The 19493-nt window shown below is 35.8% G+C and overlaps 1 protein-coding gene across 1 annotated transcript; it reads right to left on the reverse strand.

The window, feature by feature from the left end:
• Positions 1-7326: 7326 nt before the first annotated feature.
• On the reverse strand, positions 7327-17607 carry LOC145778777 (uncharacterized). Its single transcript, XM_082590354.1, has 8 exons — positions 17071-17607; positions 15666-15800; positions 13651-13849; positions 12075-12199; positions 10642-10748; positions 9659-9798; positions 9113-9265; positions 7327-8180 (listed from the first exon to the last, which is right to left on the reverse strand). The coding sequence occupies exons 1-8, from the start codon at positions 17605-17607 to the stop codon at positions 7801-7803; spliced, it is 1776 nt and encodes a 591-aa protein (XP_082446480.1). The 3' UTR covers positions 7327-7800.
• Positions 17608-19493: the final 1886 nt, after the last annotated feature.

Raw genomic sequence — 19493 nt, forward strand, 5'->3', positions numbered from 1 at the left:
CCAACTCACTCGCAACAGAGAAATCAAAACTGCTGTACAATGTACAAAATTCCTAATTTCAAATGGATTAGATAAAACTATGCCCCACTTTTCCAAAGCAGCAAAAATTCTAGCAACAGTTCTTGCAACTTCATGTTCAGCTGAGAGGTCTTTTTCCGGATTACGACGATTGAAGACATATCTGAGATCAACAATGGGCCAAACACGACTGTCAAACTTAGCTTTGTTGCACTTGGAAAGACCAACAACAATTAAAGTGGATGTCAATCGCATTGTAGATATATTTGGACAACGAAGTGGGCAAAACAAATACTTCTTTTAAATTTGTGTAGCCTATACCACCAGACTACCACTAATCAGTACTTTTTAGTTCAGTTTGCAGTTTTAGTTTTGCAGTTTTAGAGCCATGTACCGGTAGTACTGCATTCTACTGGTTCGTTAGTGTAGTGTCAATTAGCCTACTCCCTTCAATTGTCTTTTGATGAATTTGTTGTTTTGCAAATTTGCATAATGGTATACCGTAGGGGAAGGCGGGGCAAGTTGTGCAACGGCCCGGGGCAAGTTGTGCAAGTCCCCGTTTGAAAGGAAATAAATAGCGTAATGAATCTTTAACGCCATTATTATATTTTACCTATAACGCCTTTGAAGCACGTGAATCGCAGTTATCAGTTTTTTGGGCAGGTGTTCCCGACAATTTTCACCAAATCAAACGTCATATAAAAACCGTTATGGTCTACTTAACCTAGCTGGCATCTTACGTCATGGAAATTGCTAGAAAATGTCCTAATATTGCACCATCGTTCGTAAGACCTTATGAAATATTGCATCAGCCGCTTTGAACACCTGTTTGAATGACTTCATAATTGTCTTTCATTATTGCGTCACAGTACTGCGTACGTGAGTTTGAGATATTGCAAATCATTCTGGTTATTCTTAAAATTGTTTGTTGGAAGTCAGTCGCATATTTAACTGTTTGCTGGGTGCTTACTAGCTGGACAAATTTTCCGTCCTTTATCCAAGTAATCTGTTCTGTAGTGACAAGTTTTAGTGGTGTACGGCGTTGCATCCCATTTTAGACAGCCAGGTGGCTAATTTTACAGAAATACAAATTTGAATAGACGTTTCGAAGGAGTGTTTCTTTTTCGGTCATTACATGCAGACGAACGGATTCGGGAATCTTACGTTACAATTTTCCCACGAAGAGATTATGGTTTACCGCTGTGACCAGCAGGTTAGGCTTGATCAACGATATAAGGTGTTTAGGTCTTAGGATCTAAATTTGGATGCAAACGAAATTTTGATTTTTTGGATGCACAGTAGAACTAGTCAAACTTTAGCAGTAGGGGTCAGTAGACATATGATGTAGTTGTATTTTCGCAAGTAAAATTTTTTCGTACCATTGTTAGTTTTCTTGAAATTTTTTGTTCTTTAAAAAAAGTGTGAATGGGGCGAGTTGTGCAATTGATGACGGGGCAAGTTGTGCAACTGTTCCTGTAAACCGCCTTTGTTAATTTACAAATGTTCTAGCCTATTAGCCATTTTTACATAGTTTCAAAGTCTTCCACGTGGATGAATGTAAAAAATGACTAGTGAATGAATGTAAAAATAGCTGATTTGTTAAATTGTCTGTACTTTTGCTGGCCGTAATATGTTGCTCAACTTGCCCCTAGTCAAAACGAACAATTGTTGTTGCTCAACTTACCCCATGTGCTACACAGCTTACCCCATGGTGCTGCACAACTTGCCCCGGAAAAAATAATCCGGGGCAAGTTGTGCAATCGTTACTTAAACTTGAATACAGTGCAAAATAATAAATAAAACCAACCAGTTTTTGTCTAAAAACTTGGCTTATTAGCATGTTTTTGAAATGCAATAGCCTACTGTACTAAAGTCTTCGAAAAAGTTAGTGAAAAAAAAAAAAGATTTAAAAAAACCTGCTCAACTTGCCCCGCCTTCCCCTACTTATCATACCAGTGGCTTTGTAGAAGGCTTGTCAGTTGATGCCTCATGCTGTTTTTTTTAAGGCTATATTATTGCTTTTTCTTACATGTGTAGTACTTTTGTTTAGGCCAGTTGATTATATTTGGGCAAGAATTCTTTTGCACCCCAAAAAGTATGCTTCCCGTACACCTATGCTACTGTGTGTTGTTCCTATAAAAGGGTTCCAACGAAAATAATTCTGTTTTTGTCAAAAATTGCATGAAAATTTAATTAGAACACGCAGATTTTTCGCAAGCTAACTTATATCAAAACTACCAGCATTTTGTTTCAACCAGTTTCTTCTATCATTTCTCTGTTTCACTTTTTGTTTTCAATACGATTATTAAACTCTCCACTAATATTTAATATCCTCACAGTAAATGAAACAATGACTTTTACGAAATACTTTACGATGCTTACACACGAAAATTGCGACAAAACAAACCAAATCTAGTCCTGACTTGATCTGATTCAGAATTTTATCTTTGGTGCATTTTTACACAAAATTAAAGCAGGCTGACTTTACTACACTGGACACTCAGCCAAGCTGCTGCCGCTGCATTTTATTCTATGCCAGCACCCAACAACATGTTTATCTGGAGCTTATAAATCTTTTGCTTTTATCTTCTTTTTTTTTAGAAACTCTTCTCACGTAAAGCTGAATTGGCAAAAAAGTCGACGTAACTTGTCAGCGAATTTATCTAAAGTAGTGCAACTGCTTCTTTCGCCTTGCGTGACCGACATAGCGAAGGAACGCTGTTGCTCATGTTTGAATTGCGTCAAATCACTTCCTGTCTTTGTTGATATTTCCAAATGTTTGCAAGAAATGGAATTTTTTGGGCTCAAGGGTCAGCTCAAGAAAGATGAAAAACCTTTTTCTTCGTTTTAACAAAAATTCGTACCACAAGTGTAATAAAAATATTTGAAAAATATTATGCAGTAAAAATTTTACATTTTGATAAGATATGAATGTCCAAAAGGTAGGAAATGCTACTTACATTTCGATCAAAACTGTCTACATCTCAGAGTAAACCTGGATCTAAAGAACAAGGTCATGACTCATTCCAGCGGGTGGTAGTTAAAATCCAAACAGCAGAATCCGTCACTTTTATGTTGATTCAACGTCTGCAGACGTTAAATCAATGTACTAAATGGCAGATTTTGTTGTCTGGGGACTTTCCTATGAGAGGCAGTCAAGCATTTTTTGAATAGCTGGTAAACTAAGCGCTTGTTTCCACCAAAATGATTGCAAAACATCGAGCATAACATTTTATGACTTCATAAAAACGTACAAGTCAACTAGAACACAATGACACTCCAAGAGGGAACTTACATTTTGATTAAAAACTTAGAAAATATAGATGTTCTACAATTTATATAACTGATGCAATTGTAAAAAATGAAAGAGATAGTTGAAACGTCTCAACTTTAAACGAAAACGTTTTACGAGGAACTGCTTCGTTCTGCGAGGAATGTTTACCAAAGTGTTCTAAAGTATTTATTCTATTAAACCACACGACCAAATAAAAAGTTAAGTAAAATTCTTACGATTTTTCTCACACCACAAACATGCTTGATCTGGAGTTTGATTGTCGCCATTGAGTCTTTATACTAAACGCTTATGTACGAATATTCGCTGCACTACCAGGATGTTGAGTAATATCACGTTTTAGGCTCATAAGTTTTTCTTCGACTTATCTATGCAGAAGAAAACATGCCATTAGCTTTTCTTGCCCAATTCTTTCATCTTGAGCTAGAATTGATGTTTTTTTTTATCTGACTCCCTGTGATTTATAGCCTACATGCCAACCAAGATTTGTATATTCGAGTTTTCTGTGTTTTATTTTTTAGAAGTGCAAACATGATTTTACAGATTATTTATTATTATTGTTGTTTAGAGGGTGAATGGTCTAATAAGTAGGCTACATACACACGAATAGTCTAAGTTGCAGTAGATCTGGGATCCAAACCTGTACCAAATATTATAGCTTTTCACATTTATACCAAAACTTGTTTTTGTGCTGTTTTTCTTCAACTGAAGTTTGACTTCTAACGTAAAAATTAGTCTAAATTTGACTTTACTGATTTTGTTTAGCAGCAGGTTATTTGGTAGTGTGGACTATAATCACGGAATAAGTTAGCGAAGAGATATGAACGGACATCACCTTATAGAAAGCACACGTAAGGAAAGCAAATGCGTACTTCCTGTTGTATCAGTGTCATCTTGCATTTTATATAACTTCCGCATACTTGAGAAAAGGCACGTGCCAAGTGTTCAATATTGTTGCACCACTTTTCGTGTTTTATGCTGAGCGCCCAATCAAGCAAAAATCAAAAATTTTCAACACTTACGTTTTACCAGTCGTGCTATACAGTCCAGAATGTGTAAATTGGTCCTCCGCAACAATGAAAAGACTCACAACTTTACAAAATCACATCATGAGAAGTATGACCAACAAAAGGTTGCCTGACCAAATGAAAATAGAAAACCTATTGACAATAACATTGCAATTGCAACAACAATAAAATCAAAAATTCTAAAACTTTTTGTCATACTAAAAGATCAAAATACGGATTCAGCAAAATTTCGCCTTCGCCAACTTGTCATTCATTCAACTCAAGCAAGTTCATAAGTTGTTCGGTATTCCTTCTGTCCATGAGCTTCACACCACACATTGCCCTCACCATCGCTCTTTCAGTTCTTCTTAAAATTTCCAATTCGCTTTCTCGTGAGCACCATTTCTCACTTCTGTACAGCATTGCAGATCTCACACAACTAGTATAAATTCTTCCTCTCATTTTCAGCGGAAATCGTCTACCACATAACAACTCTCGACACTCCCTGAATTTCACCAGCCAAACCTTACTCTTGCAGTCACTGCCGCTTCACAACCACCACTGGCATTCAACCTATCTCTTAGATAGCAAAAAGCATTCTCCAATACAACTTTTCAACACGACCAACCATCTTTCAATCTTCTTGCATCTTTCACATTCAAAACAATCTCCGGATCTGCATGTCACCCTCTTCATCGTTGCACATCTTTCATGTAACCACTTGCCACAATGGTCGATTTTGCTCATTGTGATTTCCCCTTCCTTTGTATTCAAACATAGTCCCCAGGCTACTTGATTTGCAGGTTGCGCAATGGTTTTTCAGATATGTCAAAATAAAAATGATTTGATGTATGAAAACCGTTAAACAAACCAAAGATGTGTTGGCAGCCTGCTAAAAAAAGTCACCCCCTAAAAATGGTCTCCATTCGACAATTCTTTCCATACTTCAGAACTCCAGACTATTCTTATGAATAACCACATTAAAATAGAGTAAAGCCAAGCTCCAAGGATTTTTATCATATCGCCTGGCCAATTTTTTTATTTCCTCTTGCAATCGTAAGCTCAACAGTACATAATTTGTTTGTAGTTTTATACAAATATTAGTTTACCCTTTGTGTTCACTTTTAGAATTGTGCTTTTCTGAGTGGTGATTATTATCCTTGTTGAATTTCACTGAATTATTGTGTAATAGCTAATAATCTACTGACAAATCAGGTCAACTGTCATTTTATGCACAGATCTTGTGCAGCCTGTATGAGAGTTCCGTACGCTTCCCAGTCATCAAGTCAAGCTTTTTTTACATTGATTCAACGTCTCCAAACGTATGGAGACGTCGAGTCTATGTAAAAAGACTTGTTGCTTCACGCTACTAAAAATTTTAAGCGAAATAAGCAGGCCGATAAACGGCGACGACAATGACTATGTTGCAAAAGCGTCATCGTAATTAAAACAAATATTCCGACCATTACCGACAATAAATTTGTTGATAATCTACGTCTCTAATTGTTTGTCATTGATGAAACGCAACATGAGTTTTGTAATTCAGGCATACAAAGCAAATTATGAGTTTTTATGGACCTACAAAAATAGCCTACAACACCGCACCGGGGCTAGTTAATTACTGTTGTGTGTATACGTGATCACAATTACCTAATCAATATTTATTTTCTGAATACTGAAAATTTTGGGTGTTCATTAGGATAATTATCGTTTCTCCCACTAGTTACATTGTTCATCAGATGAAAGTAAAAGCAAAGACAAACAAGTTGATTTATTGCTTCATTGCTGTTTCGCGCAGTGTGACAATATGCATGCTCGTAACGAAAATTCCGGGTTAAAGAACATCGCAGAGCTGTAAAAAACATGGATGATGAAAACTCAGTTCTGTGTTCACACATGCTAAAAAAAGATCACAGAATCAACCGGTCGGAAACAAAAATTTTTAAAAATTGAAACAAATTACTGTCAACGCACGACGGCAGAAAGTTGTTTCATCAACATTACATCAAAACAATGCAATGTACTCAACCTGAACGATGAAAATCTGTTACCAAAAGCTTATAAATCTTTATTTACTTGACAGGCAGGCTTCATGCCTATTTGAACACAGATGGAAACGTTCTCGTAATTCAATTTCATCTCACATTGATGTTGGTTTCAACTGCTTTGACTTTATATTTAATGTTTGAAGTTTTTGTGTTATCTAACATGAAAAGTAACCGCTCACACATCTTTGAGTCAACCTTTAAAATAATGTGTATTCCATTTTTTCTCTTTCCTTTAACCGCACTGCAGTATATAACTTTGTAAATTTTATTTGTATGTTATTCAAAATATTCGCTCTGAGGATGCACATTGTCAGGGTGCGCGAAACTTCAGTGAAGCCATGAAATAACTTGCTTGTCTTTGCTTTTACTTTCATTTTCATTAGAGGAACGATGCAACTAGTGCGAGAAATGAAATATTTATTTTCTGATAAACGGCTCCCAAAAATCTGCCAAATCCAGAAAAAATATCCAATCAGTATTTCAAAGATGTTTTGGGAAAAATAAATCATTTTTTAAAACAATGTTCTCTCTGTCTTCAAACATAAGTATATAACTGTATATGCCAGGGGTGGGAAAACTTGTTTAATAAAAGATTCACTGACAAGCACCCGCGAGCCGCAAAATGTGTAGTGTCAGTAAAATAGGTAAACACTTTTAAAAAATCGTTCTTTTGAATTGTTATCATGATCAGCTTTTCCAGTTTTAGCGCTGTCTTCAAACAAGAAGAACCTTGACAAACTACACGTTTGGAGTCGATTACGAAGATTACTAAATGTCGTCCGAAAGCAATTGGACGCTATAATTGGGCCTCATTTGTGAAACTTATGACTATGATCAATTGCTCTGTTACAATGTATTAACTTTTCATACAGACAAATTCAACAAGAACAAATCACGTTCATCTCATTTAAAAGCTTAAAACTTGTTTAAACTAAAAAAGAAAAAGCAGAAACGTCCTAGTTAACATAACAACTAGTTAACATAACTTAACAATTTAAACATACATCGACTGAATAACAAAACTATTTGATTTTCTGCATCTGTAGCATAGTTTGATTTGCAAGACCAAACAGCTAAAAAATGAAACTAGTAGTTTTGTCTTTTTCAAAGTAAAAAATAAGATAAATAAAAAAAGGTATGAATTAGTTCAAATGACATGCAACAAAAACGAAGCCAAGTCAACATAAGATTTGCAGTAAAATCGCAAATCTGTAAAATTCCTAGAAAGCACAACATCATTCATTGAAAATCGCCAAATGAGTTTTACTGACTGGGCAAGGATCAAATCTCTAAAAACAGAATTTGTAAGGTTTCATCTTGGATCGAAAACCGTCAATATGTACACGATGTTTGCCCGATCTCAACTCTAAATTACGTTGTTTTGGACAGCAATATAACGTAAGCACAACATAATTTAATAGGGAAAACAAACTAATTATTTGTTTAAACTAAATGTCATCTTTTTTCCTTCTTTTTCCACGATGACGTATTTCACGGCGGGAGGAACTTTCAACACAAGCATGTCCCCACTGTCTGGTTCATGCTTGACTGCGTCTAAGTCACGTGAATAACATATATTTTGCCAATTTTTTTTTATTCGTTCAAGGACACTCTCGGTTGTCAGTGGCACGGTGACGTCATCGTCTGACTCAAAGCTATCATTTGTTTTCACCGATAAATCGACAACATCGTCTGACGTCGAACGCAAATGTCCGCTGCTTCTGAGCTTTTGTGTTATTACGTCATAAACCGTTGGTGACGTGGCGTTCAGTGGTTGGACCAGAGGTGGCGGTGGTTGTGAAGGGTTTGCCTGGTCTTGGTCTGGATAATAAACATAAAACGTTTTTTAAAATTGGTGTGAGATATTAGTGCAGTCTGTGTATATTTTTTTACACGATGTGTGTTCAGTTCAGTTGTTTTTATTTCTGACCATCATATCAAAACAATACACGTCAACATAGCAAAGGTCGAAAAAAGGGTAGAAGCGACAAAACGCGAACGTTCAAACGTGCTTGAGACCGAAGTAAGTTATTGATTTGAAAGATATTTGGCACGGTCGCATCACCTTCAGAAAAATTTAAGATATAAAGAGAAAATAAAAAAATAAAATGTTACAAAAAAACAAAAAACAATTAAACAACATATATTTAGGCTATAGCTTTATTAGCCCACATAGCTTTAGCTGATATATTTAAGATTTGCATGGACAGTTGCTATGAAGATCGACCATGGTGCGTTATCAAGAGTGCTGATGGTCGTAAGGGGAACACGTCTTGATGCGTTTAGCTCATAGCAAAGAAGAGCAAGGCAGGCAAAGAAAACCCCACAAAGAAATCCTACCACGGGCAAAGCCATTTCAAGCGCAACGCACCATAGGCCTTGCACGACTCACAAAATAGATAGGCTATAACTTGACGACAAGAAAACAATGACAAAAACAAATAAAACAAACTAGCAAAAACAACATCATCATCTTGCGGAAATTCAATTATACCCAGGGAAGTTATATCTTCAAGATATCAAGCGTGCTTTGATAAAACTTGCGTTGATAAAGCGATAATTTTAGACCCCAGTCAGCTAAACTCGTCACCTCCACACTAAACTCGTCAACTCAAAGTTGTCCAGTTCCAAATGTAATACCGGTACAGTTATAAAAACATGTTAACTACTGTACATCTGCTACGAAAGCAAACGACGTCGAACTTGACCGCGTTTCGAGGTTTTCATAAAAACCGAAAAAAACTTGCCGTTGCTATGGCGCGACATGTGGCGGATAGTTGTAGTTTGACCAGATCTCCGCAAGCTGGCAGGCCTGTCCGGTGAAAAAAGTTGTTTGTAGGTTTCACGAAGTTTGTTTATTCCGACTGGATTGAAACTAAACCTCGGAGAAGAATTCTCTGCTGTGAAGAAAAACTTGTCAAACAAATTAGAATGACCACGTTTGTTTATTACATTTTCATGTTACAAATAAACTTAAAATAGTGATCCCTTGCGTACCACAAATGGAAAAATCACCACACTGCATTGCTTATATAGTAATAAGGCGTTTCACGATTTACTGCGCTAAGGAGACCTTAAGGTCAAAACAGTGACGTCCTGTTTGCAGTTAAAAAGTATACAGTACATGCATTTAGTTAACTTTTGACAAGTATGGCCACTGCCAAGGGTGATGAAAGGCAGAGCTTCTCGACCCCTTGGAGGGGCGAAGAAGGTTCAAACGAAGAAGAGTATTTGCTTAGATAACATATTGAATCGCCGTGAATTTGGCACAAAGCTGCAGTGTGTGTACATACGCGTCTGTAACGGTCTTCTGTAAAAAGGACCCGTAGAAGGCACAAGGTCCAAGTAAGCTCGATATAATTTCACGATACATCTGGCATCGTCTGCTGCTAAATATCTCCTCATCACTTGCTTTGTGGACATGTTGTAATACCTGTCGTTTACCAAAATTGGTTTAAGTTTTAGGCTGTTATTAATTGCTAAACGTCAGTCTAGCATTTAATTTTGTTTTCTATTAAATTGTCACTCTCTCTAATCCCATAATAATAACAAACTTAACATCCTCATCTTACAAGATAAAAACTTCACAGATAGCAATCTATTTTTATTAAGTTCAAAAGTCACTTAAACATAGACAAGATTTTTCTCCAGAAATGTTACAAAATAGCCTGTTTTCTCCTGAGAATTAGTAAAATTGAAAAACACGTAACTCTATTTAAGAAGATGTATGAGGTTCAGGTGACAAAGGCCAAACAATAGCAGCAATTTTACATACACTTTCTGAAATTCAGACATCTACGAATTTTGGTTCCCTTCAATTAAGATAAACAACTCTGCGTTCAAATATCTGGGCTCTTACTCTCAAAGATAAGCTTAGAGCTTGCGTAGAGAGTTTGTCTTGTTGAACCATAGACATACGAAGCCGAGCAAAGTGATCAATAAACTTGAATATATTAAATTTGATCACATTTCTCGGCTTCGTATGCCTAGCCTATGGTTCAACAAGATAAGCTTAATTCAACAAATTGTGAGGCTATTCATTTCCGCAGCATTAACATTAGATTGTGACATTGATGATGTGAAAGAACTCATTTTTGGGCGACACTATGATACTTTATGGTTTATTGCTATTTTCAAATGAGCAAAAGAAAATAAAGTAAAAAAAATATTCAAACTAACTTAAACACTTTTTGAGAAGACCCTTTTCAGCTTCAAAACAAAACTGCGACGTTGACTGCTGGGAGTTAGTGAGCTATTCATTACCGAGGCAACTCACCTCTGATCACTTCGTGTAAATTCAATGTAATCTTTGTTTTTGTCTGGGTCGGTTGCAAAAGTGAATTGTTCAACCTTAAGCTCATGATGTTCTTCCATACTTGTGATCTACGTTAAAATAACATGAATTAACTCTTGCGACATATACTGTAATGTTACTTCAAAAGACATTGGTTTATAAGCGTTTATGCATTGTATTGCAGATAGCTTCAAGGTCAATTGGTAAAGTACTGTAACATTCGCATATATTTGGTAAAGTAGGCTACTGTATTTTTGCAGTATAATAAAGAATAAAACCTTTATCTCAAACAATAAAGCCGGAGAATCAATTTAATTTTGCTACTGCGAGAAGTAATCCTCAGCAAAGAGTATTATTTGTGAGCAATCTAAATGGTATGGGTATTATTAACACATTTCAGCAATTTCAAAATATTCATGTTAACAAGACAAAATTTATCTTGATCAGCCAAAGCTTAGTATAAGTTGTATGTGCTCATAAATTTTATGGCAATTCAGAATTGATTTATTGTCCACACAGTTTGTACATTAAAAGATCCAAGTTGACAAGTTACAAATGTAATAGTAAGTTAGGGCCTTACTGCTCCGTCAAACCAGCACGCCTCTGCATCAAAGCAAAATAGAGTTTTAAGTAGTTGAGAAGGTACTCAAAAAATCAAAATGTTTTGTTGATTTTTGTGAACAATTGACTGCGACCAATCACGAATTTTTAATATTAACTTTGTTTATAACAAATCGATCAATTTTCTCAACATGTTTATTGATGCAAGAATCTTTACCGAAAACTCGACAGGATAAAGTATGTCGTTTTTCAAAATCTTTTCGTTTCATCACAAAAACTGAACGTCAAACAAGAAAACATGTTAAACCAAAGGTTTGTTAAATATCTGAATTTGACAGGGTTACAGTGAAATACGTGTTTAGCATTAAGAGAGCCAGTTGTATATGGTGGAAATGAAAACGACAGAAATTAATTGTTGTTGAGATGGTTTTGACAAGAATTAATTGCTCGTTAACATTCTTCATGGCACAGAGCAAAAGCATGATTTACGAAAACAAAAAAGGCGTAAAAGTTATTCTCTTTTGTAAATCTGCCTTTCAGTAATGCACAGGCCAATTAGCCCATGCATGAAGAAACAAAAAGGATACTTTGGTTCTCGACCAACATGGATTATCATACAAAATTGTTATTGTAGATATTATGGCATTTTTAGATCGCCATCACTTTTTACAAGTAAAATTTAATCACACGAAAATCTTTTACAATTGAATTGAAATGTAACGTATGGTCTTGCAGCGTCATAGACCAGTTAAAAGTGTTGTTTGATTAAAAAAAATAAAACGAACAAATCTTGTGTAGTCAAACCTAAAAATGCCATTTTTTAAGGAACAAACCAGTTGCAATCTAATACTTACTTCAAACTCAACACAATTGTAATAAAACACGACATGAAAGATTCCCTTTGCTGTTGAGCAGTCCAAGTATCCAGATTGCCATAGTTCGTCTTCGTTTAAGTTGTCAACTTGAATTCTCTTACCGGCTACATGACGAAATAATGGTTGTTTGTTAGATGAAGGGGTTAACATTTGCATTTGGTATAACACTGTGTCATTTAGTGTCTTGGCAAGGCACAGTAGGGGCTTTCAACAGGTATCGAACGGCGGTCGTTTGATGGTCGAACAGACGTTCTCCTCTCCTGGCCACCAATCGACATTACTTAGGTTACTATGTCATAAGACTTCGTGGAATTTCATCATTAAGTTCCTTTCTCGTGAAATTAATAACAATGCGCCATTGTTCAAGGCCATGAGCTTTTATTGCAGTGTTTGTATATTTTCATTCTATAATATTTGATGTGTTTGGCAGATCCGGGGGGGGGGATGAAAGTAACCCTCCCCTAAAACTATAAAAAGTAACTATATTGTATTTGCAAGGTCGGACTAATGTAGACCTACACATCTTGGTAGTTTGTTGAAATCTCCCCCCTTATGGCTACTTTTTGGATCTGCCCATACTTGATAAGCCGTTTAGCTAATTTTTACTTTTATAGAAACCTATCTACGAATATCAATTCGTGTCAAGAGTAACTCTCTCCACAAGTGACTAAGACGTACAAATTTATGAAATCTGCACTTTCAGGTATTTTTACCGGAAATTTTAAAAACTGCTTGCTAATATCTCTACTTAATGTTAAATGCTTTCCGTAAACAGAAAATTATAAATGAGTAAAAAATATCCGCTCCACGTACGGTTTCCGTTTGGTAACCTGTGGAGATGTGATATTTGATTTTTTGTGTACAGGAATATAGGCCAACCTTACAGCACATCATGTATTCGTATCGCAACTGCGATAGAGTCAATTTCATACATTTACAAACGAGACTGTTACGATAAGACGTGATTTTGGTCTTGTCAAAGTAGCATAAATAATGACATAAAGAAAAAAATGCATGGAAAAGCTTCATAAAATGTGTTTGTTATGTTTTGCAATCACTGCAACTAAAGCTAAGATAAGCAATGTAAAAAAATCGCATTAAAAGGTCGAGATTAGATAATAATCATAATGTTTTTTTCTCGAAACTTACATTGTCGAAAGGAATTGTTGGAAACATACAGCAGTTTGCTGGGCGCTTCGCACAGTCAAAACAGTAAGTCATAAAATAAAGGTAGAGCATGTGAAGCCACCATAACAGAATTATGGTAATGGCATGAAAATGATTTTGGTCAGAGGTCGCAGAATTTGTTGACGCTACTACCGGTCTCGATAAAAAGCTTTTTTTACGAAACTGAAATGTCAAAATAAACAGACAGAGAAGAGTTCAGATGAAACTATTAATCACGCACACTAGCATTCGTTCTCGTGCCTACGGCGACTACTTTTGTGAAATTATTGTCCGATTAAAATTATTTTTTTGTAGAACCTCTTTTTTAGTCCATTGCCAACACAAACATGAATGACCTCAGCCACCCAGACAAGGATTTACGACTTACATTTGCTCGCTTGTGCTTCCATGCTTAATTCTCCGGATCTTGTTTTCAAAGCATCGCGAAACTCGGCAAAAGTACTTGAGTATTTATCAAAAAAATTCACTTCGGAGCGACAAGAGACTTGTCTCAAATAGCGTTGCAGCCCAGAAGCGATCTGCATAAGAGTATCTGCCGGATATGGTTTCTTATCTTTCCGTCGAACCTGAATTTTTTTGAACAAAACAGACAATTAAAAAATGGTTGATGATGCCAATATTCGATTAGATTTAGACTTTATGTCGGTGAATGAAGTTCAAATGACATAAGGAGCAATGCCACTTTCGCTTTGAGAAGAAGATAATTCATATGCCTGTAAATCGCTTATAGATTGCTCAAGTCACATGTAAACAATATCAGTTGTAACGTTACATCAAAATTAGTTACTAGTTCACCAAAAGCCTTAACAGCCTGTTTTACCTCAATAGGATCATCTGAAGGAACTCATTCAAATAGAATTATATTTTTATTTCAATAAGTTCGATGATCTTAGGTATTAATAGCTTATTGTTTCAGTTCTAACATTTGTTTCTCGGCGGCCGATTGTACAGTATCAAGAATTAACAGCGATAGGTGGTATACTTGTTCTGACTACCAGGACGCTCCTTTCTGCATAGTTAAAATATTCGTTGGCTGCGTGGTGAAGTGGTGAAAGCATTAGCCTGGCGTTCGGAAGGGCATCGGTTCGACACCCTATTAAGCACTGTGCACACGTCTGTGTCTTGACCAGACAAGAAATGACATGCTTTAAAATTGAGCAAAATTGACTTCCTTGCCTTCATGTCCACTTAATCTGATTCTTCAGCAATCAGGCATAGGCTTGGATGATGTGACAAAAAGAGTAAACAATTAATACAAGCTGGTTTATATGTCAGATAGAAAGAAACGGTAATCTTCAACAGCCCTGGGTCAGCAGCATTGGGTTTCATGGTGGTTACCCTGCTTTACGTATCACAAAAAATTACTAATTTAACTGAAGGCTTAAATGACAAAAACATGCAGATGGGATTCAAAGTATGTATTTTAAAACCATTTGATCACTTCAGTTTATAAAATCTGACCTTTTTAGGGTATTTAACGTCACACTTCTATCAATCAATACAGTTTGTATGTAACCGAGCGAGCTGTTTGCCAAGTGATGAGACAGACAAGTCAGAAAAAATACAATTCAAAAAGACATGAGAAGAAATCTTGCACTAATCAACAGCTTTGATTATTCAAAATCAATTTGGCTAACTCTTATATTGTCAGGGAGAGACAAACGTTAGTTTAATTTTCACGTTTTTGAGGTAGTTCCAATCTTTGCTCCATTGCAAGACTTAGCTTTCCACCAACATCCAGAGAAAGTCATAAACACTTGATAACACGTTGTTATGAGAGTTGTTTTTGTTTGTTTTCAACATATTTGTAATTGTTTCTATTTACGCAAAAGCAGCATATGTTTTGCACGGTTTTGTAGCCTCCTTTAAGGCTACGTTTTGCACAGATTAAACGGTGAGCATAATTAGTACGCCACATGTTCGTTCATAGGTCTAATAGCCAATAGCGTTGATAGGGGATCCAGGTGACATTTTTGGGTTGGGGTTCGGAATGATTTTAGGGGCCTGTAACTTTTCCAAAAACCCCGAAAACTTGAAAAGACCACCTCATATTCCTTGAATATAGTGCGTTTTTCTTATAATGGTCTTGATTTAGAGAGAGAGGATATGATTGGTACCGGAGCCAAATTATCCTCTCAATTATACTGCAGCTGTTGCCATGAAAGGATATTTGTGAAATAGCCTGGATATTGAAGTTGTTATCAAATAGCCTTGCGGAGATACAGTTGAAAAATCCTTTTATGGGAATATCAAATACTTGCGGGAATTCTCCTTTACGTTTTTATACAGCAACTATACAAGATTTAGCTTAAAAAATGAAAAACGTTTCATACAAAAAGGAGTTCAAGAAGATGTACACAAATCAAATAAACTGAAACCAACCTCTTTGATAAATCTTGGTAGCCAGTAGCTCATTGTTTCAACATCGGTAACCCTGATGTCCACTGGGGCTTTTGGAAATTTGTCAAATTTATTTTCTGGTTGTCTGTTTCGAGTAAGCGCCCAGTCTCGCCACACCTGCAAATAAAAAATTTTTTCTTCTGTTTTTGTTGGAAGACAATTGCAACTAAATTATAGCAGCGAGACGTAGTCCATTTAATTCCAACTTTTATTGAGTTATAGAAGTATATCTCTGTCATATATGGAAATTAGATGTTCTAATGCGTGGTTAGTTCAGAACATCAATTATTCGGTACCCAGCGAATTTGTCGCCTAAGCTTTGTAAAGGCGCCAGCTATTATCCAGTTTATTCGATTTATATTATTCTTCACCTTTTAGATCGAATAATGACAACCCAGCAGCATCGAGGTGTAATATAGTGAAATAAAAGATTTTCTGATTTTAAAAAGTCGCAATTTGTTTTTCGAATCAACTTGATTGCATTTCAGTTTGATGATTAGATTTCAAGGCTTCTAATTATTATTTTTGGAAAAAGGTCAACCGAAATATTGCTATAATATCGTAGGTGCTGCTTTGAGGACATGTGACATATAGCCTACTCTGTTCACGTCTGGTGTCAATATGAACACATTCTTTTACTATCCTTGTTAACAAAATAACTAATAACCAGAGGTATAAAATGTAACTGGGTGCGACATAACATAACATAAATACATTATAAGCCAACCTTTTAGAAATGTAATTACATCAAATATATGCTAAATTTTTGAACTAAGATATATTCAAATATGATATGTTGCCATTAAAACCATCAGCTGCATAGCCGAGTGGTGAGAGCCCTGGAACGGCAATCGAAAGGGCGCCGGTTCAACACCGCTCAAGAGCATGCGGCTGTGTCTTTGGCAGGACACTTAAAGACATGCCTGAAGGGAGACACGAAGATTGGCTTTCTTGCCTTCCCGTCCACTTAATCTAAATCTTCAACCACCGGGTGTAAGCCTGGATACGACAAACAAAAGTAAAACCGTCACTTTACGTTGTATAGGTTGATGACAAATGTCAAGTAGAAAGCGGAAGTGATGAAAATTAAGAAAATAGTTAATATTTGAACAAATTTGTCACACAGCACGGCTAACTAAACCTTCATTCAACAATGTGTTGTGGAGAAAATGGAGATTGTTGGTGTATAATTAATTAACAGACCAGCTTAATTAATTTTCAAAATTTGAAAGTAAAATACAGAGATAACGTTTGAAAACAAAAAATTATAGTTTAAGCAAGAAAATAATGATGACAAAAAGTTTGTAAACTACTTATCAAATTTACTGCTGTAAATGCGAATAAAAAATTAAGAATTTTTGCTCCAAAATAAATAATTGCTACAAACTTTGATAGCCCAGTTGTTTTGCCTCATAGTTCGCTCTGGTATTAATCCATTCGGACCCTGTACTGGTCCATTGATCATTGCTTCAAATCCGGTTGAGATATCTTTCGATTTTTGATGAGATGGAAGAAACTCACACTCGTTGTGGTCACTCGTTCTTTCTGCATCCACTGAAGATGTTTTCATCAGTTTTGCTTTTTTTGCAATTTGATGCAATTCTTCGCTGAAATCCACAGTGTTTCGCTGCATGAATGATCGGTAGTGTTCAAGTATGCTCTTGGCTTTGGCTTTTGCTTCTTCGGAAATCATGATTCTTTTCTCTTCATCTGTCGAGCTGTCATCGTGAAAAGCGTCATCGGATGAAATGTCTTCTGCAAACTCATCAACTTCTGTAGATTTTTGAGGAATGCTCCTTTTTCTTTCGTTTCGTCGCTGAAATTGAGTAAGGTTTAACGGACCCGACTCGAGCACTTCGCTTTGCACTGAAGCGACATTAAAGTTCCCACCCACGTGGCTGTGATGTTGTGCTTCCACCGACATCATCCAGTGATTAAACAAGCACGTTTAGGCTGCAACACATATTAATGTTGTTTAAAAAAAAAACGAATTTCAATTCCGGCATTAAGCTATTATAATTGCTGCACTTTCCAACTTCAATTAATCTTGCCTCAACTAAAGCTTGAGAGCTAACACATGTCTTGTAGCCTATCTATGACGCAGCTACAACAGGAAATCTATTGATATTTATTCTTAATTTGTTGAAACTTATCGAGATCTATGCTCTTTCATTGTTCAAGATTTTGTTATTCATAAGTTCTTGCTCAAGTGGTGGTGCTGTTAAAGATAAGCCAACTGTATTGTTTCTTTGCAATTTCAGTGTATGCGAATGTTATATGAACGTCTGAATGAATTAGTATGCAGAATAATTGCTTTTAAGAACGGAACAGACTTACAGTGTGGCCGTAATCATTTCTTACATATAAGAAAAACAATTTTGATAACTTTTATATACGCAGCGTATATACTTCTGTGGACTAAACCTATGTATTGTTTATCTGCGCAGTGCGCAACCCATTAATTATTCAGGTTTCGCATTAGACAACATATGTCGAAATAGACTGCCTCAGTGACCCAGTATATATTTACAAACTGTCTTTTCAACTCTATATCTGCTTTACACTTAGACCAAAAATGCTGAAAATATAAAACTAGGCCTCATTTTTGAAGAAAGATACATTTTAGCATCGAACTTGAACAAAAAGAAAATTTTACAAATATTTTCTGCTGACGGTGATAATTAACCAGACATAGTTTTCTTCTTTATAGGTTTAAACGAAATATTTTCTCTGTTCTCTTTTTTGTGTTGTATTTCTTTGTATAAGCACAGAACACGCAATTGCGTAAGAAAATACATTTTTAAGAAACTTTTTTTGCTGCTGAAGAAGTAATATCAACAGAGAGAACTCGAAAAGAAAAAAAAGGTGTTTGACGACTATCTCTCGCAGCAACTCTGCGTTGATCCAATGTAGTTATTCAAAAGGCTACAAAGAAGGTGGGGTAGAATAGCCTATTATTAAAAACATCACGACTGGAATTAGATGGTTTAGTACGTGACCACATTCATTTACGTTGAGTTTTGTTTCCGAATCTCTAAAGTTTTACAAACTTTTGCATTTTTGATGAGAAACTATAGAGAAAAAAAATTAAAAATGTTAGCAAGCATTTGCAACACGAAACATTTCTCTCGGTTGTAGGTTTACATTTCATTGTTGATCCCTGTGTACGCTTACGTTACTTTGTCTTTCATTCACTATGTTGTTATCAAGATGACCTGCCTAAACTTGTATTCATTCCTACACAAAGTAAGCTACCACTCTGAAAAATTATCAATATTGTTGTTGCGTATCACCAGAAATTATAACGCCTTGCTAAACGATACCTTGAGTGAAGTGAGCAAATTGCATCCAATGCTTAAAACATGATCACAGCCTATCATGTTTCACGAAAACAGATTTTTGAAAAATTGCACAAGCGAACAATTTTGTGATAAAAAAGAAAAAAACCCTTTCAATTAAAAGGACGCAAATTAGACTAATGCAATACTGTCATTAAACGCCACTCTTATTGATCAACACACCTCACGTTTAGCAACTGTATATACTGTATGTTTGTTGTTATACGTAATTCCTGTACTGCGTGCGTGCCTTGTATACCTGATCTAATTGTTCCTGTAATAATTTCTACACTTTTTTGTAAGTGCGCTGAAAGGTTTTCTTTAATGTTTAAACTCTCTGTAGTCCTACTTTAATCCCGCTTAGTTTTGTTTACAGACATGAACAATAAATGCCCAAGCCTAATATTTTCAAAACAATAGATAGTTACTTGCATTTACGTGGTAAGCTACATCTCGGTCAAGACCAGACCAA

Source organism: Aplidium turbinatum, chromosome 10, assembly GCF_918807975.1.
Source record: "Aplidium turbinatum chromosome 10, kaAplTurb1.1, whole genome shotgun sequence".
Taxonomy (NCBI): Eukaryota; Metazoa; Chordata; class Ascidiacea; order Aplousobranchia; family Polyclinidae; genus Aplidium; species Aplidium turbinatum.